The sequence below is a fragment of the Lacerta agilis genome, chromosome 4, assembly GCF_009819535.1.
Source record: "Lacerta agilis isolate rLacAgi1 chromosome 4, rLacAgi1.pri, whole genome shotgun sequence".
Classification (NCBI taxonomy): domain Eukaryota; kingdom Metazoa; phylum Chordata; class Lepidosauria; order Squamata; family Lacertidae; genus Lacerta; species Lacerta agilis.
Genome location: NC_046315.1, coordinates 43,711,441 through 43,733,582, shown reverse-complemented (window position 1 = coordinate 43,733,582; position 22,142 = coordinate 43,711,441). Strand labels below are relative to the sequence as shown.

The 22,142-nt window shown below is 40.1% G+C and overlaps 1 protein-coding gene across 3 annotated transcripts in view; it reads left to right on the top strand.

Moving 5' to 3' along the window:
• The window catches only part of ROBO2 (roundabout guidance receptor 2), a 980,064-nt gene that overhangs the window by 818,514 nt on the left and 139,408 nt on the right, over positions 1 to 22,142 (top strand). For all 3 annotated transcript variants that reach the window (XM_033146834.1, XM_033146835.1, XM_033146836.1), the window contains 3 exons: positions 1,296 to 1,453; positions 1,955 to 2,075; positions 9,309 to 9,447. In XM_033146834.1, the coding sequence (XP_033002725.1) occupies positions 1,296 to 1,453; positions 1,955 to 2,075; positions 9,309 to 9,447 (418 nt within the window). The remainder of the gene's footprint in view (positions 1 to 1,295; positions 1,454 to 1,954; positions 2,076 to 9,308; positions 9,448 to 22,142) is intronic.

The following is a 22,142-nucleotide window of genomic DNA, read 5'->3' as shown; positions in this document are numbered from 1 at the left end:
GAAAATGCTAAAACGATAAGCAGAAACCCATATCTGTAGCTGAGAGCCAGATTTATATGCAGGCTCACCTCAACCCATTCAGTGGCTAATCCTTGTGCATATAAATTTTATCCTTGCATGTAACACACGAAAATGGGAAATGTGCAGTTCAAAATGTTAAAATGGAGCACATTTTATTAACAGCAAAAGCAGTAAATTAAATCTGCTTATAAGCGAAGAGTGAACATTTTTGCTGAACTGTTCCGGACTGCTCCTTTAGTGAGACACAGGCTTTTCTTGATTTCTCAGAAGGCCCTTGTTCCACTAAAGGTGAAATCTGTATTAAAACAGTAATGAGCCTCTTGCATAGTTGAACTACAAGAGAGGAGATGCCCTAATTTTTAGTAGCTGATTTTGGAGATCTTTTCAGTTCTGTGTTGGTAAGGGTGGCAATTAACCTAGAGACTGGAACATGCATGAAAGAATAATGATAAAATGATGTCATTTCTGAACACGAAAGTCTAATCCCTGTGCTGTGACATAATTTCTATGAGAAGGTAGTTACCTAAACTATTTTTCCAACAGTTGAGAGTAACCTACCAGTACATGCATTTTCTCCCTTCTGGTTTTCTCTCACAATCATAGCAGCAAAAATTATAAGTGAGAATAAAAAAGCATAACTTCATGTATTCCTAGATCTTGGCACCCTTCATAAATTGTTGTTGCTGATTATTATTATTATTATTATTATTATTATTATTATTATTATTATTATTATTAAACAATGGTAGAAGTAAAACTGTGTAGTGTGTCACCTCTTCCTTTGCCCAGATGACTTTAAAGTGACTGCTGTAGATATAGGTGCCAGTTGAGAGACAGGCACACAGGATTTCCAAAAGGTTACAAGTAAAGTCCAGCATGCTGTTTTCCTTAATGAAAATAATTCAGTGTCAGAATGGCAATCATACTATTAGGGTTTTTTGTCCTCAGAAGGTCACATTGGCCAGATGTCACTTGGCAGGTGTGGCTGCAGAATAAAAGAGAAACTGGGTGTGTATGTGTGCATTTATATGAGAGATACTGCTACAAAATACATATGCATAGCCTGTACTCATATGCTGAGAAATGGCCACCTATGGAGTCATATTTATTTCTGATATAGTGGCTGATTGGGATGGATTTTTTATAATGCATGTTAAATAGCCACCAAAATTTTTTTGACCAAGGATATTTTTTTTCTTTGCCAGTATGCTGTTATAATAAATCTTCTTTCTTTTTTCTTCCTTTATTTTATTTATATATTCTTTTTGTATCAGTACTACGGGATGATTTCCGACAAAATCCCACAGATGTTGTTGTGGCAGCAGGTGAACCAGCTATTTTAGAGTGCCAGCCTCCTCGAGGACATCCTGAGCCCACTATCTACTGGAAAAAAGACAAAATCCGAATAGATGACAGAGAAGAGAGAATCAGTGTAAGTCTGTCCTACTGATCAATTTGCTAAAAAGTGAATCTCAGTGTGGGTTTTCAGGTAAATTAGAGCATTTAATTAAGCACTGCGGCTAAATAACTGAGTGGGGGAGAATCACAGTATGGACAGAGGTGCTCTTTTTTCCATTAACTTCCATGGTGGGCCTCTTCTCATAAGTATTTTTTCAGGTGGAAGGGGTGATCAGAAAGTTCCTTTCCCAATCAATTGTCCAGTGAAAGTGCACTTGTGGAATCCCTTTGTGACCAAAAGCACCAAATATTTCAAAGGCATTTGAAAGAACTGAGGTCACCAAAGTGTCCTGCTATGCCCCTCCACAATTTTTAAATAATCTTACATGAAGAATAGTGCTTTAGAAATAGTAATTACATTTGCTAATATTTATAAATATTGCTACTGGCATTTTTCTTTTCATCTTTAGTTATATGAAACCGCCTACAGTGTGCTAAAACTTGACTTTTTTCATTTCCCCCCCCCCCCCGATAGATAAGAGGTGGAAAGCTTATGATTTCGAACACAAGAAAGAGTGATGCTGGAATGTACACATGTGTTGGCACCAATATGGTGGGAGAACGGGATAGTGACCCAGCAGAGCTCACTGTCTTTGGTAAGGTAACTTCTGAGATATTTGCTTCCTTCTGTTATTGAGCTGCAGGAACAAAATATATTTTAAAAGTTAGCTTTCTCCTGTCACATCTACAATAATGGAGAATTGCCCACGTTAGTTTGTGGCTTTCCCACAGTGAATAATTGTTCTCTGATAAGTAAAATTATAACGCTGCATTAGCATTTCCATTACAGGTACTGGATTAAGGTTAGGACTTACTCAGATCCACGTAGTTAAATTAGATAAAGCGTTTTATCTTCCTTTGCACTGTTGGAAATATAGTGAAATATTTCCTTGGAAACAATGTGGATTGCTGTCTGAAAGTACAGAAAATCCCAATGAATTTTGCTAAAGGAATTTAGTGCTAGGAATGAAAATCATTTCTAAATATAAATGTTTATCCAAAAGAACATTTTAGTGATTATCATAATATATATTCCTCTACACATTTTCCCCACTTCTTTAAAGTATACATTTTAATCCCCCAAAATAGTTTATTTTGGCAGATCTCCATTTCTTTCATTCTTCAAGCTGGCCAGAATTGTATTCAACTAAATTAGTCATGGCAATGAATTTCCATGGATCTATTCTGATCAGCTCACTGCCTTGTGGGACATCTTTGGGAGAGGAAAAGGCTAAGATGCTCAAATTCAGAGTGGAGTGGATAATTCTTCTGGAAACTTCTGCAGCCAAGCTGGTGCCAAATGTGTTGCTCTGTTTTTCTTTGGACCACATCAGTGAGTCCAAGAGCGGAGTCTTGTCATCTGGGCTGTCTAGGGCCACCATACACACTGCCCAGGCTTGTGCCTTGGAGAGGTCACTCCGGTGCTGCTAACACAGCAAAACCAACGCAGGAGGCAGCACTTATGAGTTTCTGGTCTCTGCAGCCACAGCAGGCACTGTGATTCTCCAGTGGTTTGACTTCACTCTCGGAGGTACACTGCATTGTCCCTTGAGACAGACGGATGCCAACAACTCTGAGCAAAAGTTAGTTGAATACAACCCAAAGACTTGCTCTTTACTAGTAATTGATCATACATTATTGTCTATTTAATATGTATTTCATCCACAACACAAGCCAGTGGGGTTCACTAGGAGTAAGTCCCATTGAACTTATTAGGACTTCAGAGGATTGTACTGGGTTATAGCATTGGGTCTGTATTATAGGAAACTCACATTTAAATTCTGTGTTGAGTCCATGGTAACCACTATAATGGCATTAGAGCAAATAGACAAACTTTTTCAGGACTGAAATTGTCTATCCCCAATATAGACTGTTTCCCTTGAATGCTCCTTTGGATCTCCGTTGGTACCAGTACAAAATCTGCAGAACTATACTCTTTGGTTATCGGAAGGTAGTTGAAATAGGAATGCTTTGCAACCTCAGGAGTGCATAAACATTCATGTCTGTCAGGCACTGGATGTAGAAAGTGGTTCATACAAGAGAACGGCAAACAAATATTATTTATGTGTCTGTGAATAATTTGGTTAACTTTCCTTCTTCCAGACCATGTAGTCAGGAAGAAGAAACAGTATCAAAAGGAAGTGTAATGAAAACATGTACTGTAGGCCCACAACTTATGCACATTTAACTTGTGTGCATTCATCTTTACGTACTTGGGAAAAGTTTTTTAAAGTGGGGCAGGCATCTGGGGGAAAAGACTTTGGCAAGCTTGGCAATCCCACCTGGCATAGCTAAAGGCCAACATTATTATTAGCCAGGCAAGCATGTTTTGTATTTTTCTGACCATCAATTTTCAGTATGATTCACATATTACTGGTACATTTTTATCTTGGCTTTACTTAGTGACTTTTGCAACATGATAAAATTATAGAACATGGGGAGGAGGCATTTTAATTTCCAGTTAAAATGCATTTTACATGATTTATAAGTCCCAATACTCATGGACCTAACATCAAACTGTTTGTTTTAATTACCACACATTTAAAAAAAACAACAACTCCAAACCTAGCATTATCATGGCAAGTCGTGTTTGTGTGTGTGTTTGTGTGTATCTGCCATGACATTGCTTTCCATGAGCAACTTACCCTAATAAGGATATGGTCAAATTTCACCATGTTGGATGATGAGTTTTCTGACTACTTGAGATCATTTTAATAATGTGCTTAAGCAGTATGACCTGCCATGAAGATGCTGAAGTTAACCTGCCATGGAAGTGCTAAGGTTAACACTAGTAATTGTTATTTTGGCTGCAGGAAGTCTGCCTTAAGCAACTCAAGGCACTTAAACATTCCACCTTAGGTGTTTAATATTGATTTAAATGCCTTTTTCTAGAAACCCAGCCCTGTAAATGTTGGTCAGGTACTTAAAATAAAACCCAGAACAGGAAATTAAAGTTGGCTTGTGTGGGAAACTGAAAGCATTTAATAACATTTCTAGCAAGTCCACAGAAAGTGCTGAAAGAGATGGACAGAAGTTAATTAGTCATTTGCTGATTAATCTTTCGTCTTCCTTTAAAACATGTGAAAAATGCTTTCACTTTGTCCATAGCCTGTTTTAAATGTTTCTACATAATGGTTTTCAAACATTTCCAGGATTCAATCCCTTATTATTTTGGTCTTGAAATGCTCTCTACCTAAAGTCAATTTTGGTGTGTCACTCATAACTGATCTCTAGGTCCCCATGCTGTGAATTTAGCTTGAGGCATTGCCTCTGGTGAAACTGAGTAACAGTAAGTAGGCTGGTTACCAGGAGTCCTGTGGGAACAGTAGGGAGGTCAGGACTAGAATTGTACATAAAACATTTTTCTTAAATAGCATTGGACTAAAACTTTAAATACACTCAACAAAATAAAAAGAGAGAAATGGGGCTATGAGTACCCCTACTTAAGGAAAATGTGATTTTCAGAATCTTCTACCAATATGTGATCAAGATTAGATAATGTCCAATGCAAATTGAGAATATTTCCTGTATGTTAACAAGCAGCATTGTCAGGGAGTATTTTTAGTGTGTAAGTGTGGAAATTCTGCACACCCCTCCACTCTAGTAACCCACCACCTATATGGTAAACAAACTGAGATTAAATATATGTTAGAAATGCATTTAAATATCTAATATGTATCTGTCCTAAATACATGTTTTTATTCACAAAAGTAACATGATACACAATGCATCATTCATGTTGTCAGGATCCCTATTCTTTAAGTTATGTGGATGTACATTGTTAAGGACACAGAAATCCAGTATCAGTTCAACTGTGGTTTCTCTGAGGTAATGGAGAAAGTTTCTTAGACCTGTAGTCGGCTGAAAATTTTCTATAGAAAGTAACATGAAAAGATGCTCTCAGTTGTCTATGTACTGCTTCATTATAGGTAGTGGATTGTAGCCAATAGTGGCTTTACACTGCTTGTGCAAGGTGTGGTTGATCCTTTTCACCAGCTGCAGCCTTCTGTATCCTGTCCTACTCTTTCCAGGGGGCATGGGGGTGGGGTAGGGGCTCTATGGATAGCTGTCACTATCCAGAGGTAGATAGCTGTTTGAACCAAAGGTGAGACTGTGCCAGAAGACTTGTAAAATGCCATCTTGGTAGTCAAGATAATGCTGAAATAAATTGGTGGTAGTTGTAAATATGAGAACACCTATGTTTATGCACTTGCTATGTTTATGCTAATTGGCTTGCTTTGTCGTTATGCTCATCTGTGGGCTTAGAGTGCTGGGCTCTGGGCCCAGAGAAGGAAGCTATCTTTAAGACTTGGATATTTGCCACCTGTGCCCTCATCAGCCAGGTGGAGTAATGGGAGGTTCTAGCCAAAGCGACATATGATGCTTTGTGTATAAAGAATGTATAAATGTTAGCTTGGGTGCAAACCAGTCACGAAGACCTCTCATTGCTTCCTTTTGGTCCATCCTGAGTCTGTAATGGGAGCGGGGCTTTGAAGGCTGTGTTGTAAATTTACTCTTCTTTATAATAAATCACTAGAACTGATCACTCTGGTGTTTTTGACGTCCTTCACCAATCCATTTGCAAACCATTCTTTTTGCCCTGCAGTTCAGAACAGCTGTGATTGGTGAAAATCATGTGCACATCCTTACCTGAGTGGAAGTGCTTTTTGTGAGCACAAAGACACCATGGGTTAAACTCCTATATATTATAAGAGCAAAAAAATGTGCAAAAGATGGCTTTGAGTCTGTGTATGCTAGCATAAGACTGTCCTCAATCCACCAGTTTCTTAGAGCTTGTTTGTTAAATTTGGGATGTGAGGGTGATCTGGCTGCGACATCTGTCACCCCATTGATGTCGCAGCCAGGGTTGATTTGGCTGATCTGGATGGCTAGGCAGGTTAAATTTGGACAGAATGATGATTTGCAGGGGTATTTTTTCCCTTGAGGTGTGTGGTGGAAAAGTATCTGAAACCATCGTATGTTCTGTCAAAGGACTGCAAGGCATGTTTACAAATAAATAAGTAAGTAGAAAGGCCAAACTATACCAGCTTCCAAAGCTGGTCAAGGATTTTTCTACTGATCAAGATAGGATCAATTTCTGAAAGCCTTGCAATCTTGCATTCAGTAATATATCTACATTCTATCATACAGTACTTTTTAAAAAGGAATTTTCTCTGGGGCAGGATTAACTCAATAAGTCACTATTTAAACTTTCATAAAGATTAAAAAAAGAAAAGAATATTAGCGCTTTCATTTAACAACAATTGGCACTAGTAATTTAGTACTTTTTTACTTCTATATTCTTGCCACTGTTTATGGGCAACATACACACTTCCCTATTCTTAAAGGTAAAGGGACTCTGGGGTTGTGGCGCTCATCTCGCTTTACTGGCCGAGGGAGCTGGCGTACAGCTTCCGGGTCATGTGGCCAGCACGACAAAGCCGCTTCTGGCAAACCAGAGCAGCGCACGGAAACACCATTTACCTTGCTGCCGCAGCAGTACCTATTTATCTACTTGCACTTTGACGTGCTTTTGAACTGCTAGGTTGGCAGGAGCAGGCACCAAGCAACGGGAGCTCAGCCCATCGCGGGGATTCGAACCGCCAACCTTCTGATTGGGAAGCCCTAGGCTCTGTGGTTTAACCCACAGTGCCACCTGCATCCCATTTCCTATTCTTAGCAGCCTCAAATAATTTAAATGAATAATTAAATTTAAATTATTTGAAATACATATTTATTAAAATAAATAAACATCATGGCAAGCCATAGGCATTGATAGTAACTGCATCTCTTTTCATTGGGAGCCAAATTGCACAGGACCTCATGTCAAATTTTGTGTATTTTTGTTCTGATGTATTCTTGTTGGAGAGAAGTGGTATATCCTCATTTTAAAATCAGATATTCTCTGTCTTGTTTGAGGAGTATTACTACTCTTTTAATCTCAAACCAGCTTTCTATGACACAGTGGTGGTAGAAATAGTAGCAGCTGAAGTAGCAGTTTACATTTTTATGTAGCAACTTGCTTCATTTTCAATACTTCCTTTTTGCATTTCTTTTAGCATTCTTTTAGCATTTGGTATCATGCATAAACACCTCACCTGAGTCTAAGGCAGAAAGATACTCAAGTGGGCAGCTAATATCACATCACATTTTTATCACATTTGACATTCAAACTTGTTTTTATTTTAATAGAGCTCTGTGATCTTGACTAGCATTCTCATAGTTTCCAATGGGCCTTCAGATGAGGTCCCGTTGTTTTCAGTGGGAATTCTTATCATTCGTTTTAGTATGTCTCCTGACTGTGCAATACATTTTGGAGAGAGAAAATGTGAGTACGGCTGCTGTAGGTGGGGGGTAGAAATTGAGCATTCTAAGATGTGTTAGATGGGCAGAGGAGCAAAGGGATTTGTGTCCTCATATTGAAGAAAAAAGCTGAGTGAACTTAAGAAGGCACTTTGCCAGTTGGGAACTTTTGAGTTCATTGGTGGCAACTTCATGAGGTCTAGTAAGGAATTTCACCACTACTTTATATTTTTGAAAAATGTCCTGTCAAGTGCTGTAGCATAACTTAAGCCTCTGTGAATTTATTAATGTGATAGGTAGCAAACATTTATAACTACAAGCAAAGTTTATTCAAAGTTATAAAGGTCATAACAGCCATAGTCCAAACAGCTGACATGACATATAACTGTGACCTATTTTATTGCCCTCTTCAAAAGCTTTTAATATTCACACAGAAACAAAGTCTGGGCAGAGTGTTCATTATTTACTCAGCTAAAGCTTATAAAATGGCTACATTAGACATGTTATCTATAGCTATGATTTTAATTTATCTGTTGAATGCTGTTGACAGAACAGTAATTATAATTATGCCACCAAAATTTATAGGCAGAATTTTTAAAACAGCAAGTCATATTTCCAGAAATCTGCTATGAAATTAACTTAACTGAGTGATGTAAGACAATACTTTATTTAGCATACACAAGAAACCAGTATTCTTTTGTCTCCTGAGAGATTAACATTGTAAGCAAGTTATGCAGGTGATTCAAATCCAGTTAATCTTGCATAAAGCATGTTAATTGCTTTGGCAATGGCATTCATTTGTGATCATGCTATAGTAGTATAATTAGCTATTGGACAAACTCACAATACTCTCTGAGAACACAACTTGGAAAATTATTATTTTTTCCTGGGAGTTATACAGAAAATAGTAGAGATGGTGCAAAATGGAAATAATGAATACTTCAGTTTGCATGTCCTTGGTATCTAGTATGCACTTCTGTTATTGTTTTCTTGCAAGCTCTTTATGGTTAAAAAATGCAACATATTGTGCTTTGCCTTAAAGAAACATGTATTCAATTTACCCCATGGTCACTGGAAAAGTTAGAGTTGACTCACATGACTAGCTGAGGTGGTAGCAATCAAGAGATGAAGCTTCTGCAATCACATCTTGTCTCCATATATAATATAAATGAACACATTTATCATGCAGTAACTGCAACTGTTTTTGATTGCTTGGGTTTGTGAAGTGGCTATAGCAAATACCTAGCTTTTTCCATTTATCCTGTACAGGATTCCCATGTGCTCAGTAGAGTCCCATTTCTGCCTTCCTGTCAGAACACAAATAACTTGTATGCAGAGAGGCAAGCGTTAAAGTTTGGAGACATGAAAGGCACACCTGTCATTCCACTGTATGGTTTCTAGTGGGAGAAGGAGAAACAAGGCTCAGTTGAGCATACAGGCCCTATGTTTGCTGAGCACTGGATTGTTCCCAAAGATTTGAAATTGAATAAAGCCAACTTGTTTAATTTGGAACTCTTGTTTTCAAGAACGACCCACATTTCTCAGGAGACCAATCAACCAAGTGGTTTTGGAGGAAGAAGTTGTAGAATTCAGATGCCAGGTACAAGGGGATCCTCAACCAACAGTGCGTTGGAAGAAAGATGACAATGACTTGCCAAGAGGAAGGTAAGAAAAACACTAATTGTTATTCTCCTTTCTGGTGATTCTGATTGCTGTACTTGAGCATATTAATCAGAAAAATGTTTTGGACTTTAGTTGAATGCTGGATTTTTATTTCCTGTTGAACATGTGCTTCCACAGTACAATGTTTTTGCCTTTAGGCTGACAAATATGAATGAGCACAGAGCTCTCACCATTGAATCCAGTGGTGAGGAACCTCTAGCCTGTGGATCAGTCTTGACCTGGTAGATACTGTTGTTAAAGTGACAGAGTGTGAGAGGCAGAAAGATTGCAAAAGTTATCGTGCTTGGCTAATTAATCAGACACTGAGAAATATAGGCAAAATACGTGTTCAGCTATGTCCGTGAGAAACATTGGAGAAACATCACACAACCACTCCCAACTTCAATTGAACTGCTCAGGACTTCTCTGAGTGTTATCTTGTGAATGTAGCCATAGGTTACATCTGGTAGTTAATATTTCACATGCCTAAACATCAGAGCTAATTTTATATGCTCATACGTACAGTACTTCCTTGTGGGTGGATCCCATCCCTCTTTGATAATATCTGTAAAGAGGTCAGGAAAGGAGCCGTGTCATTTACCTGTCACACATTGTGGTTCTTTACTTTCATTACTGGAACAACAAGAATACAGCAATGAGCAAGAAGCATTCATGCCACCCTGGGGATGCATGAATCAGATGAATTAACCACCAATGTTGCCTACAACAACATCAAACATACCCAATATTAAGTCAAAGCAAATGCAAACCCTGAAGAGAAACTATTGGAAACAGATTAGAGCAAAATATTGTTAGTAACATACATATATTTATTGTTTCATTTGCATTGTTTTCCTTTGCATTTATAGATCATGAATAAATATCAACAAATTTATAATCTGTTTTGAAAACATAGTGGCATTTTAAAAACAGTACCATGCAGAATTTATGCTCTGGCTGGTTACAAGGTTTATTATAGGAGTAGCCCATTTGAATCAGTGACCCAACACAGCATGCATTTTATCAAGGATAAAAATCCTGGTGCAGCCAAACCTTGGTTTTCGAATGTCTCGGCTGCCAAACATTTCGGAAGCCGAACACTGAAAACCCAGAAGTGAATGCTTCAGTTTTCGAACGCACCCTGGAAGTCGAATGGCTTCCGAGGCATGTTTTTCATTTTTTCCCCATGGACTTTGCAGCCAGCCCATTGATTCTCGGTTTCTGAACATTTCGGAAGTCGAACGGACTTACGGAACAGATTACGTTAAAAAACCGAGGTTCCACTTTATATATTGTTCTAAAAATTCTGCAAAAGTTTAAACCTACAATACCTCACAAAGACAAGGAAAACATTTAATCAGGTATGACTCATGTCAAACTACTGTAGGTAAACAAGAAACTGTTAGATCACCAGCTTGATACCCATGACTGAAATAATAGGTTTTATAACTGAATGCTGCTTTAGAGTGTAAATTGTAAAATACAGGCCAGATTCTGGTCAGCATAATATTCCAAATGTGGTCAATCAGTGTGGTTAGATATAATTCCTAAAGTGTTTGGAAAATGTAAACTGACTAGTAGGAATGGTGTGCCTCTTCAAGTAGCTTATTAATGTGACTAGTTTTCTCTTTGATGTGTGTTTCATGCAAATAGATCTGACACATTTATATTGGAGGGCAGTGAGGTCCCTAAATGATGGAGAGCATCCATAACTACTTCTAACTAAATATGGCCAGAATCAACTCCCAAATCTTCTGCTTTATTTAGGCTTAGATATGGAACCATTGTTACTCTCTGATATGCTATGGTATGGGTGATGACATTTCTTTGGCTTAACATTTAATAAAATTTGATTAGGGCTTGTGCAGCATTTCATGTTTTCAAATTTCTAGCAAAGCCTGAGAGACCAGCTGCATAGCCTGTAATTATGTAGCAAGTGATACAGGATTTCCACACACACACACCCCAAGAAAGTGGAAAGATTTTCAATTACAAGTTAAAATTTATGACATACTGTAATAAGTGTTTAAACCTTTACATGAAGAAGATAGCAGTGCCAACTCTTGTGAGACTGAGGCTACTGCCCTGAATGCACGCATATGTCAGTTGCTTTAAAAATATTGCATGGGGTTTTTTTTTGTATTACTACTCTGAGCAGCTGGCTCAAGTTCAGTAAATACCTCTTCAATGAAATTACAATTTGTACTTGTGAGTTGCATGTACGGACATTTTCTGATTAAATGAGTATTGGTCTAAGGCAGAGCCTTCCAAACTTTTATGTTTGTGACACGCTTTTTAGACATGCATTTTGTGACACAGTAATTCAGTTTTACTACGGAGGTTAAACTAACCCAGGGATCCCCAAACTAAGGCCCAGGGCCAGATGTGCCCCAATCGCCTTCTAAATGCGGCCCACGGACAGTCCAGGAATTAGCGTGCTTTTACATGAGTAGAATGTGTCCTTTCATTTAAAATGCATCTCTGAGTGGGACCTGCCTGGCATTTTTACATGAGTAGAATGTGTGCTTTTATTTAAAATGCATCTCTGGGTTATTTGTGGGGCATAGGAATTCGTTCATTTTTTTTTTTTCAAAATATAGTCCGGCCCCTCACAAGGTCTGAGGGACAGTGGACCGGCCCCCTGCTGAAAAAGTTTGCTGACCCCTGAACTAACCCCTTTCCAAGCGTTTGCACAACAGACCTACACACTGCAGCTGACACACTAATGGTTGTGACACAGTTTGGAAAGCTCTGGTCTAAGGAATTGAAAGTGGCAAGCAACTATATCACACAGGAGGAAAGAGGTGTGTTTGTAGGTTATTATACTGAACAACAACTGTAGAAATACTAAATAGCAGAATTATGTTTTGTGTGCTTAAGTACAAGGGCAAACTTTCTAGGTGATATCCAACATTAGTCATTGAACAGACCCATTGCAATCACCATACTTATCCACTGATTTAAGTGGGTCTGTTTTGAGCATGGCTTAGCTGGGTATTTCCTTCTGATTCCCTCTTCGACCTCCCAAGTTTGAAATTGGTTTAACTTTGAAAATAGGTCATAATGACTTAACAAAACAAAGAACAAAGTGAATAAGGTGAATTGTATGAAGTCTGCAATTATAAATTATAAAGTCAATTAAATGTTCCTAACTATACAATAAATCATAAATAATCATGTTTCTGTAATTTGAATGGAGGCAAAACATTCCAACTGTTAATCCTATTTTGGGGTAACTCATCTTGACCCAGCACCAAAATTTGCTTGTTTATATTGCTGTTGGGTTCACTGCAGCTACAGAAACTGAAGAGTATCAGCACCAACCAAGGCATATTTTCATTCCCAAGTCAACAAAGTTTTGAATTCATGATGCTGTTGTTGTTGTTCAGTCGTTCAGTCGTGCCCGACTCTTCGTGACCCCATGGAACAGAGCACGCCAGGCACGTCTATCCTTCACTGCCTCTCGCAGTTTGGCCAAACTCATGTTAGTAGCTTCGAGAACACTGTCCAACCATCTCATCCTCTGTCGTCCCCTTCTCCTTGTGCCCTCCATCTTTCCCAACATCAGGGTCTTTTCTAGGGAGTCTTCTCTTCTCATGAGGTGGCCAAAGTACTGGAGCCTCAACTTGAGGACCTGTCCTTCTAGTGAGCACTCAGGGCTGATTTCTTTGAGAATGGATAGGTTTGATCTTCTTGCAGTCCATGGGACTCTCAGGAGTCTCCTATTCATGATGTAGATTCATGATGTAGATGGAGCCAAAGGAAATCTCAAGCCAACTTCAGGCTGTTCTAGCAGTCTGTAGTTGTGGTGAAGAAACCCTTCTATTTCCTTTACAAGGATGGATGAAATGGAAATTTGAGTTACCAGTATGTTCACCTTTTAGAAATTCTCTTCACATATTTTCATGGTGATAGCATGGGAAAACTGGAGTGAGTTCTCAACTGGCATAATAGTGTAGCAATTATATTTATTTACTTTATTTTATATTTTATTTATATACTGCCCTTCATGTGTAGCTCTCATAGTGGTTCACAACATTAAAAATACAAAATAAAAGCACAGAATACACAAGAAAAGAACAAAAGAAACCCACAAACTAATAACTACTGCTTCACCATATCTCAGTCTAAAATGGTGATGTCAAATTGCCCCTAGATTCAAAGAGTTTCAGCAGAAGCTACAGCTTTATCCTTTGAGAGAGAGATCTCAGATACCATCATTTATCACCTAGTCACCTCAAGGACCAATTACAGCAGTAACTATGTGTGCCAGCCTTTTACTGTTTGGACACTTCAGCTACTCTAGAATTCAGTGACTGCCACTGTTAGCTGGAGTTAGTAGCAGAGAGCACATTACTTTGCTATTAAAGGACTGCCATTGGTTGCCTGTCAATTTCCAGGCACTTCAGGGATTTCTCCTAAATTTCAGAAATCATTGTGTTGTCAGCTCAGTCAATAGCTATTGGGGCAGTGGGAGAATAATTACTCTGGCTATTGTAGTTTTCATTAAAATGTGTTTTAGCTACCTGAAAACTTGCTATCTAAGACAGAGACGGGCAATATTTCTCTAAAGGCAAAAATGATTATGACATCACCCAACAGCAAAGTTATGACATCACTAAAAAGCACCCACAGCAACTGCTGAGCAGCTATTCAACTAGGTTTTTGCTCTTTTTATGGTTTTCTTGACAGCTCTGCAATCATCTCTCATCTTAAGGTGAGCAAGTTGAAGTCCTTAAACAGAAGGCAGGTGGAGGTTCTGTTCCTCCACAACCTTCCAAAAGAGACTGTTCCACTGTGGAGCAGCTCTTGCCATCAGAAAGTTCTTCCTGATGTTTAGTTGGAATCTTCTGTCTTGTAACTTAAAGCCATTGGTTTGGGCCCTAACCTCCAGAGCAGGAGAAAATAAGCTTGCTCCACCTTCCATGTGACAGTCCTTTAGATATTTGAAGATGGCTATTGTATCTCCTCTCTGTTTCCTCTTTACCAAGCTAAACATGTCAAACTCCCTCAACAGACCCTTGATCATCATGGTCACCCTCCTCTGCACACACACTCCAGCTTGTCAATATATTTCTTAAATTGTGCCTCTCCAACTGGACACAATATTCCAGGTGTCGTCTAACCAAGGCAGAACAGAGTGGTACTATTACCTCCTTTGATGGGGACACTATACTTTCAATTGATGCAGCCTAGAATCACATTAGCTTTTTTGCTGCTGCATTACACTGTTGACTCATGTTAAGCTTGTGGTCTTCTAAGACCCCTAGATCCTTTACATGTACTACTGGCAAGTCAGGTGTCTCCCCACCCCCACCTCATCTTATATATGTGCAGCTGGTTATTCCTGCTTAATTGTAGAACCCTGACATTTGTCCCTGTTGAAATTAATTATTGTGCTTTGGGGCTAGTTCTCATTACGGTTATCTTGAATCCCAATACAGTCTTCTGTGGGATTAGAAACCCCTCTAAATTAGATGAGTATCCCCTCAATTCCTTCATCCAAGTCATTTATAAAGACGTTGAACAACAACAGTCTCAGGACAAAACCCCGTGGCACACCCTTTGTTACTTTTTTCTAGGATGACGAGGGACCATTAGTGAGCACTCTTTGGGTTTGGTAAGTCAACCAGCTACAAATCCAGCTGACAGTTAACTTATACAGCCCATATTTTACTAGCTTCCTTGCAAGAATATCATGCCTTAATGAATCAAGAAACACTACATCCACAGCATTTCCCTGATCTGCCAAGCTTGTATCTCTAAAGTATGAGTGATAGTAATCTGGAATGATTTATGTTTGAGAAACACATGCTGGGTCTTAGTAGTTACAGCAACCTTTTGTAAGTGCCCATAGGCTGACTGCTTAATTATCTGTTCCAGGACCTTTCCTAGTATCAGTGCCAAGCTGACTGGTCGGTAGTAACCTGGGTCTTCTTTTTTCTCCTTTTTGAAGATGGGGACAACATTTGCCTGCCTCATGAGTTTTGGCCCACCTCACCTTCTGTCTGCAACTATTGGCTACTCATGTACACTCCTCCTTTTTTATTTTCCCTTTCTTTGATTTCTTAAACACACCCTTCTTAAATCTCAGATCATCTGTAAGTGCATTATGCAGCCACATCAGTTTCTTTAGATGCCTCCCCATTTTCTTTCTTGTTAGAATTGTCTGCATTTTTGCCTTCAATATCTCACCTTTTAGAAACTCCCATCCATCTTTGACTTCCTTCTCTTTGAACATTTTTTTTTTTTTGTATTTCAGACCATGGGATCTCACCCAGTAGTTCCTTAAGAATTGTCTCTTTTCTCACAACACCTGTGAATCTTGATAAGGAGAGTAGAGTAGTAGGAAGCAGGAAGCACGAAACAGCATTTAGAGGTGAGGGCTAAATAATTCTCACCCTAAAGGCAATGTTTTGTAACCCACAAAAAGTGTTATAGATGATTGGGTTTTTAAAAAATTGAAAATCCTAATGGACTAATGGATACCTTTTCTATTCAATATTAGCCCTGAGAATCCACCTCAAATTTTCAGATTACTTTTGAAAGGTAGTTAAGAAACTATGGAGTTGATTTTTTTAAAAAATGCTAAATGTACACAACAAAGGAACTTTGATATCCTGTGTATTAAATGTTTGGGTATTTAACTGAAGCTTCTATAAGACACAACCAAGGGGGAAATGACCTTTCAATGAAATATGAGTTAATAACACACTATAATGCTATGTGCTTTAGTCAAGTTAATCACAGCACAGATTGCAACTAAATGCAGCCCTATGTGTATTGCAAATTAATTAGAAGTAAGACTTTTCTCTGTGGCATGAGGGATCTAATCCTTGGTTACATCAGCACATTTTCAATTTTAATTAATAACAATTAACCATCTTAAATAAAAGGACAGGAGGGAAAAGGTGATTTCTTGCGTTAAGCATAGCACTTTCAGTATCATCTCTGCCTAAATATGTTGTGCTTTTTTGTTTCCTGTGCTACCATCAAGGAAAGATTACTTCCATTTATGAGAGGCACGGGGAAGGCAAAAGGATTCTCCGAACCACTGATCAATGAAAGGAAAAACTACTGTATTGCTATTCTTTTGTATATCTGGAGAGGGTAAAGGCAGCCTCAATACAAAGTTTTTTGTTAAAAACTAGACAACAAAATTATCAGGGTGTAAGGGAAGGGGTAGTACCTCTGGTAGGGAACACATCCTCCATCTTGATGTCCACCTTTGGTCCCTACCCTGCACTCAGCTCTCACATGTGACTCCTAGAAGCTGTCAGCATGGGACAGTAGCCACAGTCTGGGAATGGCTTCAACAGGCTGGCTAATCTAGGTGAAGGTAGCCAATAGGTCTCAAACTTTTGGTGAGTCTGGGACTTCCCTTGCATGCAAAGACAGGCTCTGGTGAATTGAATGGATGAGACCAATAGTGGGTCCAATGATCAAGAAGGGGGTTACTGCAGATGCCGTAGGAGGACATGAGAGCAGATAGGGCTCATCAACTTGGGAAGGTAGGAGAAGGAAAACTCTGATCCTAAACCCAGGGGCAGAGCAAGGGGGCGGGGGACATGCCGCCCCGGGTAGTGCCTGGGGGGGTGACACTGGGGGGGCCCACCCCCCACAATCGGAGCCACAGCCAGCGGCGAAAAAAGCTGCTGAAAGGGGGCTTTCCCCCTTTCAGCGGCTTTTTTCGCCGCTGGCCTGCCCCTCTCCATTCCCCAGCTCCGTTCAGGGAAACCGCTGGGCTCCCTAAGTGGAGCCGGGGAATGGAGAGGGGCGGGCCAGCGAGGACACCCCTCCTTGCTGGCCCGCCTCTCTCCATTCCCCGGCTCCACTCAGGGAGCCCAGCGGCAAAAAAAGCCACTGAAAGGGGGAAAGCACCTTTTCAGCGGCTTTTTTCGCTGCTGGGCTCCCTGGGCGGAGCCAGGCAGGCCAGCGAGGAGGGGCATCATGCCAGCCACAAGCGTGACACCCCTCCTCGCTGGCCCAGGTGGAGGCATCACTCCGTGTGCATGCGTCATGAAGTCATGCGCACAGAGCGACGCCCCGCCCCCGGGGGTGCCGCTTGGCTTGCACCGCCTCTGGCAGCCGATTAGCTCGCTACGCCCCTGCCTAAACCTCCACTGCCTTGTGGCTAAACTCATCTGTGAGAGAGGCTCCAGGAGTAAACCCCATAAGTGCTGTCTTGTGGGACATCTTCAGGAGAAGAAAAGGCTAAGGAGTAAACCATACACAGATCCGGAGTGGACTACCTAAGGTGGTTGGATGGTGTATTGTACATCTCTTTCTGCCAACTCCTGCAGCCAAGGAACATGCCAGATGTGTTGCTCTGCTTTCCTTTGGACCACATCAGCAAGGCCAAGAGAGGGGTCTTGCTGTCTGGGCAGCCGAGGACCTCCATACACACTGCCCAGACATGGCACTTCAGCGCTGTTAACACAGCAAAGCCCCTTCCGCCCATAGAAAGGGGGGGGGGTTGCAGGCATCACGAGCCCTTCACGTGCACAGGGGATGGCTCCATCCCCTGACGCCATTGGCTGAGCCCTGGGCGCGGCGCCTGGCTGGCTAAACAACCGGTGCGGCCGACAGGCGTGGCTGGTTGCATTTAAACAAGCGCGCGGCCAGGGCTCAGCCTCTTGCTTCCTGCTCCCAGCTCACACGTTTTCCCCGCCCACCCTCCCTTTAGGCAGCATTTCTTCCTGACCTTGCTATGGTCCACGGTTGGTCGCCATTGAGGGGCCTGGTAGGAATTTTCCCACTTGGCAAATTGGCTTTGGCCTGGTGGTTTTGGCCTACCTCGTAGCAATTCGTCACAACTTTGGTCTTGGCGGTTAGGCATTGGATTATCTCGGGAAGGCTGAAGGTGGGGGGGAGGTTGGGCCATCACCTTCCCCCAAATGCTGAAGGGTACTTCGTTAAATGAGTCCAGGGGGCATGTCCCTGTCCGAAGCCTTGGTAGGTGAGGGCCAAAGGCACACCCCATATCGGTGACCACAGGGTGAGTCCCTAGCTGATGTGCAGCAGCGGGACTCTCCCATCGGTGGTTAACCCTTCCCAGACTGCCAGCACGCCGTACTGGAGTCGGATATAGTCGGTTAGTTCCAATGCCTAAGCCAATACCGCTCAACATCTGTAACCAATAAAGTTGTGGCCTTTTCATGCCCATTAACCTTACTTGCTGAGTCCTGTGTCTTTATTTCACCACGGGAGGGGTCGGGATATTGACATGCAAAATCAGGGCAGGAGGCAGCAGTTATGAGTTAGCAGTTTCTACAGCCATAGCAGGTGCTGTGATTCTCCAGCAGTTTGACTTTGCCCTTGGAGGTGCACTTCATTGTCTTTTGAGTCACATGGATGTCAACAACATTACTGCCACATGTTCTGCTTTTTAAAAATGTATCCCTTTATTTTTTAAACTTATTTCTAACTAGAAGAGGTGCATATATAGCTGGGCACTGAACTGCTAAATATGAAGTTCAATAATCATAGAAATCCCCATCTTGCCAGAAATACCCTACAATGAAATAATCAGGCATGTTCTGAATGTTACAAGGCCTAGGATAGAATACCTCCCCTTTGATATACTAATCCATCTTTTGTCAATAGAAAATGAAGATTAGAAGATATTTAACTTCACAAACTGTAATAACTAATGCTAAAACCAACACAGAATAAAACAAAACAGCCAACAAAAGGTGTGTTTGTTCCTTGACTTGTTCCCAGCTGTTCAACTCTGATAATGTTTCCATTTTTAAAAAAGCAAAAAATGGTCAGTGTCTTCTGTTTTCCTCATTTCTTCAAAGAGAATTCAGTTTCTGTGTTATATGCTGAGACTTTTGTTACATGCTGAGATGCTCTAAGACTTCACGTTTCAGTGCTTGAGGGTTGAATTACAATACAGAAAAGGTAATACAAGCTGTTGGATAAATGTGCCTCAACTCTGATACAAAGAGCAACTATTCTTTCCATTCTGCTAAAATGATGTAAAGAATGGTTCAGTTTCTACTGGGTTTACTATTATGTTATCTTAGTTGTCAATGCCAGTGAAGATGGTGGTTGATACCAACTATTATATGGCAAATTATTTTATGTAGTGTTTCAAAACAACTGTATAGTGGTGGTTTGCTATCTTTCTACTCCTTTCTAGCTTTCCTTATTTTTAATATAATAGTTTTTACCATATTATCCATCAACGCTTTTCACTTTTTATTAACAATGTTTATAACCATTGCATTTGCTTGCTCATCTTTGAACACTACAATAAAATATTTTAGTTTGGTTGTACATAATTTTAAGCATTATTAAAAATGTATAGAAGACATATTAATCTCTTCCTTTCAGGCTGAGAAAGTCAGCTTTCATCCAACACATTCCAAGTGTGTCTTTGGAACTTCAGGCAATGTCACACAATAAGTGTAACAGTTGATTTTTAGATTACACACACACACACACACACACACACTCCACAGCAAAAAATTGTAAACTCTCTTACTTACACCCACCTACACCCCAAAAGTCCAACTGTTTTGAATATGTTTTGAATTGGAAAAGTCCAACTGTTTTGAATATGCTTTAATTTCTACTAGCAACCATAAGGTTTTTAGTCAAAAAAATACCAGAAGTTCTATCAAAATATGCAGTGTAATGATAGCAAGTGTTGAAACTTCTTAACCTTTGCAGGGTAACTGTCATAACTGGTTAGGGCATGATGGATATTGATTATACTTTATTGTGTCTTATAACAACAAGGAACAAACTAATTCAAGTATGAAAAAGGGAATATACCGGTACTTAGTTGGTGAATTCATAAATCATATCTGGCAGCTTTAACAGTTTGTGAACACTACTATTCTTTTGGTAACGAGACCAGCAACTAAATAAATAAAAGTCTTGATAAGGTTGCTACTACTTGGCAATGACCTCACCACTCGAATAGGAATTTAAAGGCTTAGAAAGCAATCTCAAGAGCTGCTGGCTGAAGATGGTTAGGATGAGGCAAAAGTGACTCTACTCTCATAGATATTAAGTTCTTCTGTCAGGAGGAACACCTCCACTCCACAAAGGAACATATCCTGTACTTCAGAAGCTCTATGGATGCAGAGCTACCATGAGTAGTAGACTCAGGGGAAGTGTGGGTCAGAAGCAGCCTTGGATCCAAAGCCCCATCTGTTTCCCTGTGGAGCCCCAGGATCAGGCCCCTCAATTACATCTCCATAAAAATAAATGCAGATACCGCATATATATTTTTTTACACAAACCAGCCACCAGTTTACTTCTGGCCAACTCAGTTAACATACAGTTTTGTGTTATATTTTCACAATAGAGAGGCGAATTCCCTCTTTTGCCATATCTTGCAAACAACATGGTCACAATTCAACGAAGTTGAATGACCACTTGCACAATCTAACTTCTGCCCATGCCCACTAAATCTGTATCCTCACATCATTCCACTGTGTGTGTTTTGATGCTTTCTTAGTCTTCTTAAGTATATTTTATACCACAGTACAACAGTTTGTAACATTCCAAATGCTGAAGGCCTGGGAGGGGGGGGGCAAGGATAATTTGGATAACTGGAACACAAATGGAACATGTTGAACTGGAACAGGTTCCTTTTTAAAATGCCCTTTCCAGGTTCTGCAACATATGCTACATAGGGCTGTCCCTCTCCCCCATGCCATGTGGTTTTCCCCTGGAGCCTTTGGCATGCACTATTAGGCAAGACAAAGGAATCAGGGAAAGAATGTGAATGAAGGGAAAAATCTGACTGCACAAAATGCCTTCTGTTTGCACAACCATTTGATACAACTGATTGAAGTATTAATGATAGGCTGCTTAAATGAAAGACTGTTTTATCCGAGTTCAAGCCATGCTGCAAAGGAAGATACCAGCTGATCCATGTGGTACTTAAAGTCAACTCTGATCCGCTGATTGTCACTGTCTCCAAGCCACACTTTCGGCAGGGACCAGTTACAGTACTCTGGAGTTCTGGAAAGCTGATCACCGCTTACGCTCATCTCTGATTATAATCCCTTTCTTTTGTCAGGGTTCAGCTCAACTTGGAGCTCCCAAGTGGAACCAATCCCATCTGGTTGTGCATATTTCAAGAGTGCAGAACACAAGCCCCACTTGCTAAGGAACAAACCTGACATTCTATATGATAACACATATATTTCTTGTTCCTGTGCCATGCCCTTTTGCTATTGTCAGAACTGCATAAACCATACTAGAAACAACTGAATTCTGGATCTTTATGGTACCGTATTCCTAATTTCTATGGGGTATTTCAACATATTACAGTTCATTTATTTATAGTGCTATCTATACATATACTACTACCTATACATATACTACTACTACTACTAATATTTTATTTATATCCCACCCATTTGGCTGGGTTTCCCCAGCCACTCTGGGCAGCTTACAACATATAAAACACAACAAAACATCAGGCACTTTTAAAAAATATATCCTATACAAGCAACAAACAAAACAAAAAACAAAACAAAACAATAACAATAAACAGTTTACAGTTATACCAAAATTAAAGTAACAGCCAACCCCAACTAAACATTTAACCAACACCAACCCAACAAAAATGAAACAGAGGAATTAAAATTAGAAACATTTAAAGCATTTTAGCCAGTTGCCCCAACCCAAGAGTTATTCCAGCAATGTCCCATTCTGGCCTCCCAGGAGCC